The sequence below is a fragment of the Hemiscyllium ocellatum genome, chromosome 4 (assembly GCF_020745735.1).
Source record: "Hemiscyllium ocellatum isolate sHemOce1 chromosome 4, sHemOce1.pat.X.cur, whole genome shotgun sequence".
Classification (NCBI taxonomy): Eukaryota; Metazoa; Chordata; class Chondrichthyes; order Orectolobiformes; family Hemiscylliidae; genus Hemiscyllium; species Hemiscyllium ocellatum.
Window position 1 is genome coordinate 64,466,987 of NC_083404.1, and position 14,216 is coordinate 64,481,202.

At 37.5% G+C, this 14,216-nt stretch overlaps 1 protein-coding gene across 1 annotated transcript in view; it reads right to left on the reverse strand.

Moving 5' to 3' along the window:
- Window positions 1–632: 632 nt before the first annotated feature.
- The window catches only part of neto1l (neuropilin (NRP) and tolloid (TLL)-like 1, like), a 195,058-nt gene continuing 181,474 nt past the window's right edge, over window positions 633–14,216 (reverse strand). The window contains exons 9-10 of the mRNA XM_060824299.1: window positions 4,935–5,493; window positions 633–1,011 (exon numbers count right to left, since the gene is read on the reverse strand). Coding sequence (XP_060680282.1) covers window positions 924–1,011; window positions 4,935–5,493 — 647 coding nt within the window. The 3' untranslated portion in view covers window positions 633–923. The remainder of the gene's footprint in view (window positions 1,012–4,934; window positions 5,494–14,216) is intronic.

Genomic DNA, 14,216 nt, shown 5'->3' on the forward strand with positions numbered 1-14,216 from the left:
ACCTCTGTCAGAAATCAACTGTTTTTATCTTCATTTTCATTTTTTAACAATTTGAAGATGTTGGTCACAGTTATGTTATTGACAAATGAAGTGTTATTTATGAATATTCCTTAGACGTTTCAAAGCAGATTCCAATTTCCCCCATCAGTCTGACATAATCCATTCAGAAAGCAACAGTTTGAAAATTGAAGGCTAAAGCACAGATAGGGATGCAGTTAGAAAAATACATTATTTATAAGTAGTCTATGACTCCATTGTTTTCAATCATCCCTGAAAATAGATTAAGATCCCCATAATTAACTGGGATCTCTTATAATATTTGCCCTAGAATCTCAGGTACATTTAAACAAAACTAAATTAAAATGATCTCGGATTCTACCTTACTGTGATGGACACTACTGAGGAACTGATCTAAATAAGTGAAGGTGGCTCTGAAGCTACAAAAAGAAAGCAGATTGATTATTGTGTATTGAACACAAAGAATAGCTCAGTAACATAGTAAAGAAAATCAGAGCTATGTTCATGATTTAATTGTCATAACAAAATTGGGAATTTTTGCAACTACCTTTGCTTGCTAGAGATAATACATATTTTAAAATCATTAAAATCACAATGAAACAGGAAGAGTAAAATGCCTGGATTCTATAGTGCTCCAATCTGGACATATTATAGTTTTATTTATTTTGCATTTGAGGAGTTAATCCTCAGTGCTGAGTTACATTGTTCTGGATCCTTGGTCTTCCACCATTGCACTTGATCTTCTGCCTGTATTTGTCTTAAACAGATATACAGTATAGATATTTGTACCATCCTGGATCCGATTGTAGCTCAAACAAAAGGCTACACAAAGACTGGTCTTTACATTATTATTGCACATCTACATTTGGTTCAGGAAACAGTCGATAAACTGATGTCCGAGAGACTCATGCTGGTGTATGTCCAAGGTCCACAATTTCAAAATTCTTTGATGCATGTTCAAAATCATCCAGCAGCACATTATTCTCAAGCAGTCTATATAATGAAAACAATGTAGATGTGATACAATGAATAGGTAGGTAAAAACCATATTGCTACTCATACATTATTATGGTTGTGGCATTGGCTAAAATTGTGCTGATTGTACAGTGAGGTAAATGTTTCACTTTGGGGTCAAGCAACTATCTCTTACTCATTACGGAGCTGCCTGAATTTTATTCCGTTGAATAAAAATCAGCCAGGTTTTCTGGTGTAAAATATTTATCATTCTAGTGTCACTGAAAACAAAACCTTCACCTAATGAGTCTACACAATAAATTAAATGCAAAATATTTTTGAAAAAAAGTCACTGCCAAAGAAATCTAACTAATACCAATAATTAGTACAGGGAAACTTTATTTTAATTATTCAACAAATATTAGAAAGTTATAGGATTGAAGGGGGTTGATGGTAATTTTGAACTATTAATAAGTTTGAGTAATGGCTTGTTGTTTGAAATCTCTAGAAAGTATGTTGTTAAGTTAATTCAGCATCACCTGCCACCCTCCATGTTCATTCCATTGATACCTTTGACACTGTCACTACAATGTTTGTTTATCTTCAATTGATGCTTTCAGTGAACTGATCAGCCTGGAGCAGCAATTTACTGACATAGTTCTGTCATAGTTAAGGAGGATAACAGGATCTATTTTAAATTACTAATTTAAAAAATAATATATTTTTTATTTGTAAATCCATTGGTGATGATAAAATAAACTTTCATAACAATACCAGTGCAAGTTTTTAATTCCTCAACCGGATCATTTATTATATACTTTGCATGAACAGATCAGGTGAAGGATTCCCATTGTTTTGTTAATGCAGAGTTAGATTTGTCATTTTATCATGCTAAAGAGTTCTGTCACATTTTCAGGAAATGCCCCTATGTTAGATTGTTTAGAATTCTCCTTGCAGCTCACACTGCTACATCATTGAAGTTGAAGGAAGAATCTCCTCTGCATGTTGAGTATATATGGAAAACTATTTATTATGAATGCATTTACATTTTTTCTTGCAAACTGTGGGCAAAGTATATCTTCCTGGTGCTCCTTAATTAATTCCAGGTCTAACGTCATTGCTCCAAGTTAACAACTCTACTAAAGTAATGAGCAGAGGAATTTCAGAAAATATGTTTAAGCATTCCTATGTTCGCATCTTGCAGCAAATTCCCAGGGCCACATAACTAAACATCTGGAAAAAGACAGCATTGTGTGTTTCTGTTTCATTCTGAAGAAGCTAAGTTTAAGCCAACAATGTTATAGAGGAAAATCAAACTGCACAGGGACATTCCTTGAAGGAAATTAAATAAGGCCCAATACAAAAGACTAACATACAATGGAATCATAAATGAACTAGGTCATTGAGACAGTCATGTCATTTTTATTTCTGCTATATTAGATTTTCAGACCAAACTTAAACATGCAGTCTGAATCTAATGTAATTGACCTGCTTATATGTTGAAGGGATAATGAAGCTGCTCATAGTTATAATCAGTGAAATTCCAAATGTAATCATTTTTATTGCTGTGTTTAAAATTGAAGCATCTTGGATTTTAAGGAATGTTTGTTTCAGGTAGATAAGGCAACACAGTTTACAGATTGCACATAAGTGATGAAATTTTTCTTTACACATGAGCAGGTTTATGTATATATTATTTGCACACACACATTTCATCTTTAATCATCCATATTTCGCCACACATGTGTGTGTGTGTGTGTGTGTGTGTGTGTGTGTGTATGCACACACATAATTATACATCTATGTTGTAACCTGAATCAACTTGAAAAAGTCAACATTCAATTTATAATGCATAATCAATGCCCAAAAGATACGAACATCATATGTTCCACTTGGTACAAAAGAAGTGCTATGTGCTTGCTGCTGCAAAGCATATTTACAGAGTAGAGTTCATTACTGCTTATATCACAGCTGCTGAAGGAATGATGGAACTAATGAAAAACATACAGTAGAAAGTTCTTGATAACCAAATCAAGTTGATATAGATCAAAAGTCATATCTGTTTTCTCTTTTAATTCCCTGTGGAATATCTAAGGTACAGTACTTAGTAAATGTTTCTTTTTTTATCAGACCGGATTGAAAACATTTGGATGACAGCATATTTTGCCTGCTTTACATTGCAAATCAATTACAATGGTCTACATTGTCTACTATTGTGACAACGATGGCTTGATCAGTAGCATTGTTGACTCTGTATCAGAGGGTTTTGGATTCATGTACCACTCCAAAGACTTTGTGTATAAGGCTAACATTCCAGTGCAGTATTGAAGGAGTATTGCACTGTTAGAGGTGCTACCTTTTAGATGAGACATTAAATCTGCCCTCTTATGTGGATATGAAAGATTCCAGAGCAATATTTTGACATCTCTGGTATTCTGGCCAACAGTTATCCTTTATTCAGCATCTCTAAAACAAGTATCTGGTCATTTTCATTTTCACTATTTGTGGGAACTTGCTTGCGCAAATTTATTGCATGATATAACAACAGCAACTACATTTCAAAACACTTCATTGACTACAAAGTGTTTTGGAGCATTCTGAGATCATGAAAGGTGCTATATAAATACAATTCTTTCATTACTGAATATGGATAACTACTGTATGCACTATGTATGAAGAAAGATTGCCGTGCTTATTTTACAATGTTCCCATGGCTCACATATTGGAAAGGCAACCAAAGATATGGCTGATTGTAATATCACAGTTAAATTAATAAAAATCAATTATTATCACTGGTCTTGTAAAAAATAAAACACAAATATTAGAAGCCTCCTTGATTTTCTTTCCTTAAAATCATGGTAACTATTTATCCCTTAGCTCTTTCATGCAACTTGAGAAATAGAAATATTATTTAGTTATACAAATGGCTCGGTCAAAAAGCAACATAGCAGATTCCCATCCCAGAAATGCATGCTTTCTGTCCATACAGAAGTAAAACATACAGTACAAAACTTTATTTGGTTTCAGTAGAAGTCCTACCTCAACATTTTTGAATATCTTTGTTTCACTGTGAAACTCTACAAAGCTCACTCCTTTTGGTACTAAAATATATGATAGTTTGATTATTTGAAATAGTTATTTGAAATGGCGTTTTACTACTTCGTCTCCTAAATGTCTCTCTTTGATCTACATAGTAGCTCGTATAGTTATAAACCACACCCCATTATTTCTCCAAAATGGTCATTATGCCTGATTGAATGTGTGCAGGAAGTGGTCAGCACACTATTCAGACATACGGATGGTGAGGGTGTGGGCATAAATTATTCCAGGTTAATCCCATCTGTACCTGACACCTGCAGTTGCAAACTTCCCAAAAAGACTGAATAGAGAGCAATGATTAACAACTTCTCCCTTTTTTAACTCAGAGGTCAGTCACTCCACCCAAGGTCAGCTATCAGAAAGCTGATCTTTATGGATGTATACCACATCAGGGAAATTGATAATCCCCTATAAAATTTGTAAATGTCAATTCTATTTGATACAGATCCACAATCCTTTATCTGAAACCCTCAGGACCAGCTGGTTTTCGGAATTCAGAATTCAGTGCTGGGCCATGCCCACAGCATGAAGTGGGTCGAATGGGTGTAGAGTTGGGTTGACTGTTTGCACGCTAAACAATCTTGTTATGGAGAAAACTTCAGAATTCAGAGCTTTCCAGATTTTGGGATTTCGGATAAAGGATTGTATTCCTGTACTTAATAGAAGATGTTTATTCCCTCATGTTTTGGCTAATGTAACTGCTGATAAAACTCAAAGTTGCGCAATACATGCATGATATATTTCACTCAAAAATGAGAGGACAATTGAAAACAAAAAATAAAGAGATTTAACTGTATGAGTAAATATGGACTGTGGCGTTCTTGTTTACAAACAGTCTTTATCAAAAATCAATTGATACTGACCGCTGGACCGACTTATCATTTCCGGACAGCCTGTGACTCGTAGTTGGAACTTCTTCGATTTCATCAATATCACATGCATCTGCTGCGTCCTGTGAGTAGCTGTGCTTCATGACTAGGATACTCCGCCTGCTTAATGACTGGACGCTGGGCTTCACCGGCTGTGGCTGTATATCTGAGAGGATGGTCGCATCCCGAGTGCTGAGGTTACTACGGCTACCTTTAATGCTTGATATCTGGGAACCACAGTGATGGTCGTGAATGCATTTAGAAGATGATCGCCTCAGTTTATGGTAATTCTCAAAGTCATCGACAATGTCCCCTAGATCAGCTGCAGCCCCTTTTCCTTTTAGTGAACAGAGTTCATACTGCGTAGGCTCAAAAACCTCCTGAAAAACTGTTTGGTCAAAGTCTGGTTTTCTTTGGACGTATTTTTTGCGTGGCTGTTTGATCTGAACTATTACAGAGATAACTATGAGAATAATCACAATGAAAGATGTGATCCCAATTATAGTCCCACTGGTGTTGGTAAGCTGGTCCAATAGGTTAGCCTTTCTTTTCTCTGTGTGAGAGAAAGAAAAATAAAATTAATTCAATACTTAATTTAGAATTTCATTTTAAAAAGAAACTCTACTTAAAACTGCAGTAACCCTTTCTGTGGCACTAACCTCAACTCAAAATGATATAAACACAGAGAATGGGAACAGCAATAGGCCATTCAGTCTTTCAAGCATGCTCCACCATTCAATATGATCATGGCTAGTAATCTCACATAATACCAAATTAAAAATCACACAGCACTAGGTTATAGTCCAATAGGTTTATTTGGAAGCACTGGCTTTTGGAGTGCTGCTCCTTCATTAAGTAGTTGTGTAACTTAGTGAGTAACTTAGTACCCTTTATCTGGTATATCCTTTGTTGATAACAACAAATACAAGTACCAATAAGTTATGCCCCTCTTAAGATTAATTATCTTCGGTTAAGTAGATGAATTACCATTTAATGGACAGTGGTACAATATATCACAGTTAGTGAAATAGTCCATTGTGGTCAAAATCTCTGAGCGTTAATCCCTGAATGGTCATATATCTTGAGCTCAAGGACATAACCTACGCAGAAAGTCTGAGTTTTTCTGGATGTTTCTTTACTATACATTAGCTTTATAAACTGTTAATATGAATTTAATAAAACTCATGCATCTAAGCAATTATCAGATAGTAAAATAAAAGTAAAAAATATGAAGTGAGTGGTTATGTCTATTTTTATGCCTATTTTACATTTCCATTTCTCCTTTATTCTGTTTTTATATCAGACAGTGTCTTAATGTATCAACAATGTGGCCTTGAATCTGGCCTGACAAATAAAAGAGAAGTGCAGCCCATTCCATTTTTCAGGATCATTTAAAGAATGTCTTTAAACAGTTTAATGGCTTCACAACAGCAAATGACTGTGGTCTGGTATTAATGAACAAAATATATGTTAATATTATAAAATAAAACATAACCAATGATACTGGAAGTGGTAAACAAATCGAAAGTGCTGGAGAAACTCAGCAGATCTGGCAGCATTTGTAGAGAGAAAAATATGGTTTTGAGTCCAGTGATCTTTAAGGTAATGTTATATTTGTACTAATCACACAAAATCTTCTACCACTTTCAAACATTTTCAATGCATGGTTAGAAATGTGTGAAACTATGACAGAGATTTTCCCCGAGATGGATTTAAGACTCCATTGATGATGTTGGCCTTTAAAATGTTTACCTGACCTTCAGAAAAGTCAAAATCTGATCTTAGGAGAAAAATAAAGTAGCATTGGTATAGTAGTTGGATGGTTGTAACTAGTAATGGTTTGGTTTAAGCAACATTCCCACATTACATAGAGAGTCTTTGATGAAAGCTAGTTAGTGCTGGTAGATCTGATGTTAACACTATGTACCAAATAAGCAAAATATTCCATTCGCTATTAAGTAAATATATATAAATATAAAAATGGAAATTGCTTGGCTGTTCCAGCCAAGTTTTGAACTTCACCCATCTCCAAAATGATCACTGATACATAGGAGAGGAGCCTGAGATTGTGATTACTGCTGGAAAACCCAAACTTGTAGGATTTGGATTTTGTCTGCTAGCTGATGTGTTATTTCGGATAACAAGTTTAGTATTAGCATCCCAATGGTCATGGCTCATGAAATTCAGTTGTAACTTTATTAGAATAATCATGGGGTGAATTTTCTTCTCAGCCACAACATTCTTTTTGTGTTATGGCATTACTATCTACATCAGCTTTTGTTCTCCATCATAATTGCCCTGATCAAAGTGCTAGTGTACTGCCTTCTTGAATTGCTGCAAGCATGGGCACTTGGGACATCCTACAACATGACTGGGGAGAAAGTTCCAGAATATTGATCCAGCAACAATCGAAGGAATGGCAATCTAGTTCCACGTTAAGTAACTTGGAGTAGAACTTGCAAGTTACTGTGTCTTCATATATCAGTTGAGATTATAAGGGTACCTTTTGATAGAACCTTGCTGACTACAGTAGTGCATCTTATAGATACTAGCTGTCATAGTGCTTCAGTGATGAAAGGAGGGAATGGGATAGGTAGTGGATGGAGTTCCAAAATCAAGCGGGGTGCTTTGTCCTGGCTAGTGTCAAATGCCTTCAGTGTTGTTGGAGCTGCACACACCCAAGCAAGTCGAGAATATTCCATTGATTGAAGATGGTCAACAGGCTTTAGTGAGTCAGGAGGTGAGCTACTTATTGCAGAATTCCAAGCCTCTGATCTCATCTTGCAATCACTGTATCTATATGCTGGCCCTGTTTGGTATCTGGACAATGGTAGTCTACAGCATGATAATAGTGGAGGTTCATCATTGTAATGTCATTAACCATCAAGGGCTAATGGTTTAATTCTTGCTTAATAGAGACAATTGATGCATAAACCTTACTTGCCATTTCTCAAGTCTTGGATGTTCTCTAGCTCTTACTGCATATGGAAACAGGCACTTCAGTATCAGAGAACTGAGAAGGCACTGAACATTGTGTAATCACCAGCAAACAAATCCACTCTCTACCATATGATAGAGGGAAGCTGTTTGATCCAGTATCTGAAGATGGTTAAGCCAAGGCCATGTGCCTCAGGAACTCCTTCAGTGTTGTTCTTGGACTAATACGACTGACCTCCAACAACCACAACTGTTTTCCTTTACACCAGGCATGATCTCAACCACTATGGAGGTTTCCCCTAATTTCCATTGATTCCAGTGCTCACTGTTATGAGTGAGTAAAATAAGACTGCAACTTCTGTCAGAGATAACCCAATCCTCCAAACACTGGGTTTTTCCAGTCCTCACTGAGTAAATGAGTTTGAAGTCAGTAAATAGCGTGAACTTGAGTTATGAGTTGCATACCACAAGTCAGGGCTCAGGCATTGGGATGAAGTTAACTTTTTAAAACTCTGATGGTTACTGCTAAACTGTCTCTCTCCAAGACTGGAAACTGTAGTTTACATTTATAGGTACACATTCCCTCAGATGAAAATCTGTTTAATTGATTGTATTTTAAATTAAATTTTTTCAGAAGTGTTTTTCTTTTTACATTTTTCTATCTGTCTTGTCTTTCTTTTTTAATCCCATCCACAGTTCCTGATCCTTATTTTTCTTTCTGCATGTGTTTCAAATCTAACTTATATCACATACTTTCCTGGATTCAGCTCAGAGTGGGTCAATAGTGTTCTGCAATCTGAATGATTGAAGGCCTCACTGTTTGTTCTTCTTCCCAGAGATACTTGTTCAGGAAACAACGCGGATCAAACACTAAAATGATGCGAGTCTGTGCTGTGAAGACTATAATAACTTTTCAGGTAGTCATCAATAAACAACATCATTAGATTATAATTGCAAATTCTGAACCATTGCATCATGTTCTAGACACTACCCTTTAGGATGCATGTCAAGGCCTTAGAAAGAATACTGAAAAATTTACCATTCAAGTACCAGGAATGAGGCGTTTTCAATTCTGTGACAAGCCGAGAGAAGTGGGAGTTGTTCACTTCAGAACAAAAAAGTTATGGGAGATGTAAAGGAGTTATTCATGATTGTGAAAGGTTTAGATAAATAGATAGGAAGAAATTATTTCCACTGTTAAGTCGGACACCAATTTAAGATAATTGATGGAATAAAAAAGACAGACAGCAGATAAGATGAAATTTAGACAGTAAGTTATTCTGATCTGGAAGAACAGTCAACAAGTTCAAAAGGAAACAATAAAAACTTGAATAGGATGAATTTACAGAGTTGGGGGAAAATCCAGATTAATTGAGTAGCCCCTCAAACAGTCGGTGTAAGCATGATGGGTTGAATGGCCTTTTTGTTACATGAATCTGTTCAATAATTTATTTTATTCTACACCAATTTATTCTTAGCATGAAGAAATGATCAGCCAGTTTCTAAATTCATGTGGTGTTTGAAGGAAAATGGCTGTCATTTTAAGGGTATTGTTGTAAGTTCGAAAATAACAAATGGGAGAGAAGTGGCATAAATGGAAGTAAAAGAGCAATCTGGAGGCTACATTGATGTTAACTACCAAGTCGTTCTAACATACCACTTTCACAATCACTAACTGAATTTACAATATAGACTGGTACAATGTGCAAGCTTGAATGTAAATAGCAAAAATATTCATAGTGATAATCTTTGATAAGTAGGAACCATATTTTCTCTAGTCAGGAACAAAATAGGATTAAAGCCTTACTTCTCTTCATTCAATTGTGGGGAATATTTGCCTCCCTGAAAAATGGGTTAACTTAGAAAACTGTAGAACCATTCTCCAAGAAGATTCTACCTATTACAAACCACCCTTTAATTCTTATCAGGCAGCAGGTGAGGCACTTAACCAGCATACATATTGCAAAGTTCATTGATTCATCAGGGGAATGCTAAATAGCTGATTAAAATTATACAAATTCAAAATTACACAAGAGTTTGTTTAAAACCATAGAATCCTCATATCCATGAAACAATCACTGCACAAACGTTTTGTGGTAGTTTTAATGCAAATATAAAATGCACAACTTTCAGACAAGCTAATAGTGATTTTCTTATCAGTTTAACTGCTTTCATTCTTGAAAATTGGGCAGAGGGCCAGGGTGTAATATTTCATACGCATTTTAAGGATTGCACATACATATTGAAAGTGCAGCAGACAGATGCAGCTAACAAATACTTGAATCAAACAGCTGTGGGAGCTGTATTGCAATAATTAATTGTAGCAGTGAATATCCTTCATGCAACTGTTTGATGTTCACAGCAGGACAATGCTTTTCAGGAAAGTTTAAGCACTTAAAAGATAGACATCAGTTACTTCTACAAGACAATGCTGTTAAGTTCATTTCAGGGACACAAAAGCAAATTGATTCTTCTCTGTTATAGTCATTCCTGGATATACATAATGTGCCCACATTGGTTTAAGGGCACCACAATGCTAATTGCTCTGTTGCTTTCTTCCTCACAGTACTCTCACCTCAAACTAGCCTTTATACTGACACCAATAGATTTCTAAACAGGAATCAGTTAAGAGAAATGCTTGGAGAAAATAGAGACAATAGCATGAGAATGCTGTCAAGCTGTTCAGGCAGCACAGCAGGGGCCAGTGCCAAGCTGTCAATATACACAGGACCCCAGGTACAAACAGTATGGGGGCAGGGATGTCAAGGTTCTGAGGGAGTTTCACATGCTCAGCCACCATCATTGCAGTGGTAGCACCCTGGGAAAGCTGAGCCAAGATGTGTTTGTCACTTTTGAAAATATCCGATGATGAAGTCATGGCAGGCAAGCAGAAAAACACTGCTGGATATTAACCTGCATTGCAGTGTTCTTGTGCTCCCTGCACATACTCAAAACTGCACTTCTGCATTTATGATAATGAGTTGATTGTGAAGGATATTACTACATCTAGGGTTAGCAAGACAACTATCAATTAGTGGTCCAAATTTCCCCATCAGAATTAGAAACCCTATTTCAGACTCTGATCAGCCAAAAAGATAAACACTTCTTTTCCTCTGGATTATCTGAGTGATGTTCTGATGGAAAATCCTTCAGAATCGACTCAGTGAAACAGAGCATGGAGAATAGCACATGGAAGTGTCCACACAACAGCCACACTTCCGTTATGTAGCAATAGCTACTATATTCCGGTAGCTAAAGAATTTAATTATCCTGTAGCTGTCTTGAAAAGCCAAGGAGGGAAAGTATTTAAGGGTGGCAAGTGGGTATGGCTGCCTAGGGTGGTAGATCAGCAAAATAGTCAGGTAGTAGGTGTGGCAAGGAAGGCAAGTTGGTAGAGAACCGGATGGGTAAGGTGACATGGTGGAAGGTGGGTAGTGAGTAGGTGAGTATAGGAATAGTGTGGATTCAGGGAAGGTTCAACTAAATTGGGAAATAGTTGAGTGTTACTTCTTTGTTCGAAAAGTTAGGGAGATAGAAAGCAGTAAATTACAGATCATATGGAGTTAAAAATCACACAATACCAAGTTAATCAGATCATATGGAAGCTGCTAGAAGAATTATTAAAGAAAAACATAGCAGGGTACTTCGAAAAGTTTAAGGTAATCAGGCAAGGTTTTGTGAAAGTAAAATTATGTTTACCAAATCTATTACAGTCCTTTCAGGAGTGTGAATGCTATGGATAAATGGGAACCAATAGATGGACTAGAGTGAGATTTCCAAAAGGCATTTCACGGTTTTTGACACCTCAAGAGATATTGTGAAAAAGAAAAGTTCATGGCATGAGGTTTAACATACTGGCATTGAGAGATTTGCTAGCTAACAGAAACGAAGCACCAGGCATAAATGGCACCTGTTTCTGTTTGGCAAGATCTATGAGAGATGTACCACAGGATGGGCCTCAACTTTAGATAATTCACATAAATGTCCAGAATTAAGGTACTTTCACATGTACAACTGCTAAATTTGTGAGTGTCAAATAGGTAGAAGGTAAATAACAAAGAGGATATAAAGAAGCTACAAATGGATTTTGATAACTTAAGTGAATGGACAAAGATCTGGTTAATGGAGTTTGAAATAGCCCATTTAGCAGGATGAATTAAAAACAAGTATATTATTTAAGTGGGGAGAAATTGCAGAGTTCCGAAACGCAGGGGGATCTGGGTGTTATGGTACAAAAAGTTTTAGTATGCATATTTACCTTTTGTACCAAAACCCCTGGGCACTGCTCCACCAATACAACTATGTCTACGTCCAATCCTGGCCACCAAACATAACATTGCGCCAACATCTTCATTTTGGAAACTTCTGAATGACCCTGAGATGAAGGGCTTATTCCCGAAATATCGACTCTCCTGCTCCTCAAATGCTGCCCGACCTGCTCTGCCTTTCCAGTGCCCCACTTTTTGAGCCTGGTGGAGGCTCAACCGGTGTCTGGCAGTGACCTTTGTTCACGAAAATCACTCTTGCTCCCCCTAATAACATACCATCCTCTGATCATGTCTCTCCGGGTCTAAAAAGTTTCAATTCTGCTTGTGATGGCCCTTTGGTTTTCTCCAACACCATCAGCTGTTTCGGTCTTGCCAAGACCAGATCTTCCTGCATCCAAAGTCTGAGATCGTCAGCTGTGACTGGAAGTGTGTCCAGAAAATTTAAAGCCATTACGGATTGTTCCAGTTGCGGTACCACTGGTGGTGTACTTAATGCATCTGCATTTGCTACTTGGAATCCCCAGGTGTTCCAACTTGTATTTATACGCACTTAGTATTACAGCCCACCACTGAATTTGGCCTGAAGCTATGGGCAGCACTGCCTTGTCCTCTTTAAATAGACCTAGCAGGGATTTGTGGTCTGTTGTTATGACAAATATATGTCCATAAAGGTATTGGTGGAACTTCCTAACTCCAAATACAACTCCCAAACCTTCCTTCTCTATTTACCAAGGTTCTGCATTAGCCAAGATCATGGACACATACATTATTTGGCATTTCTTACCATTGGGATCATAGTGTGCCAACACCTTAAAGGATGATAAATATTTCTTCACTACCCTGAAAGTTATGGCCTGACTACGTGGCCATTTCTAAGGCTGACCAACTTAAAAATGTTGATGCAAAGGTGCAAGGATGGAGGCTAGGTTATCTATGAACTTTCCATAATAATTCACCAATCTTAAGACCTACGCTCTGGTACAGCCATAGGAACTGGGCATCTTTTGATTGTCTTCACTTCATCTTCCAACAGGTGTAATCTGGTCTTGTCAATTCTGTAGCCTAAGTAGATTACTTAGGGTGCCTTGAACACGCATTTATCTCTTCTAGGGTGTACAGCTGCGTGGAAGAAATGTCTAAGGACCAATATTCTCTATGTGCTCCTTAATGTTTTCCCTGTTATAAGCATTTCTTCTAGATAAATGAAGACCTGGGGATAGAGCTTGTAAAATGTTTTCCAATATCCAGTGAAAAATTGCATAGGCTGACAATACCCCAAATGGCAGTTTTGTAGATGGACACAAACTCTCTTTGTATTTATTGTAGCAGAATTCTGGGAATCCTCATATAACTGCAATTGCAAATAGCATGGTTTGTGTCCAGTTTCCTGAAGGATAACCCCCCCCCCCGCCAGTTTTGCGTATAACTTGTTGGCTATGTAGAGCAGTCAATCTTCTGTAATTACACCGGCACCACTCCCCACCTCTTCCTCCGCTACATTGATGACTGCATTAGTGCCACCTCGTGCTCCCGCGAGGAGATTGAGCAATTCATTAACTTCACCAACACATTCCACCCTGACCTTAAATTTACCTGGACCATCTCTGACACCTCCCTCCCCTTCCTGGATCTCTCCATCTCCATTAATGACGATTGACTTGACACTGACATTTTTTACAAACTCACCAACTCACACAGCTACCTGGATTACACCTCTTCTCACCCTACCTCTTGCAAAAATGCCATCCCGTATTCCCAATTCCTCCGCCTCCATCATATCTGCTCCCAGGAGGACCAGTTCCACCACAGAACACACCAGATGGCCTCCTTCTTTAGAGACCGCAATTTCCCTTCCCATGTGGTTAAAGATGCTCTCCAACGCATCTCGTCCACATCCCGCATCTCCGCCTTCAGACTCAAACCCTCCAACCGTAACAAGGACAGAACGCTCCTGGTGCTCACCTTCCACCCTACCAATTTTCGCATAAACCAAATAATTTGCTGACATTTCTGTCACCTCCAAAAAGACCACACCACCAGGGATATATTTCCCTCCCCACCCCTTTCCGCC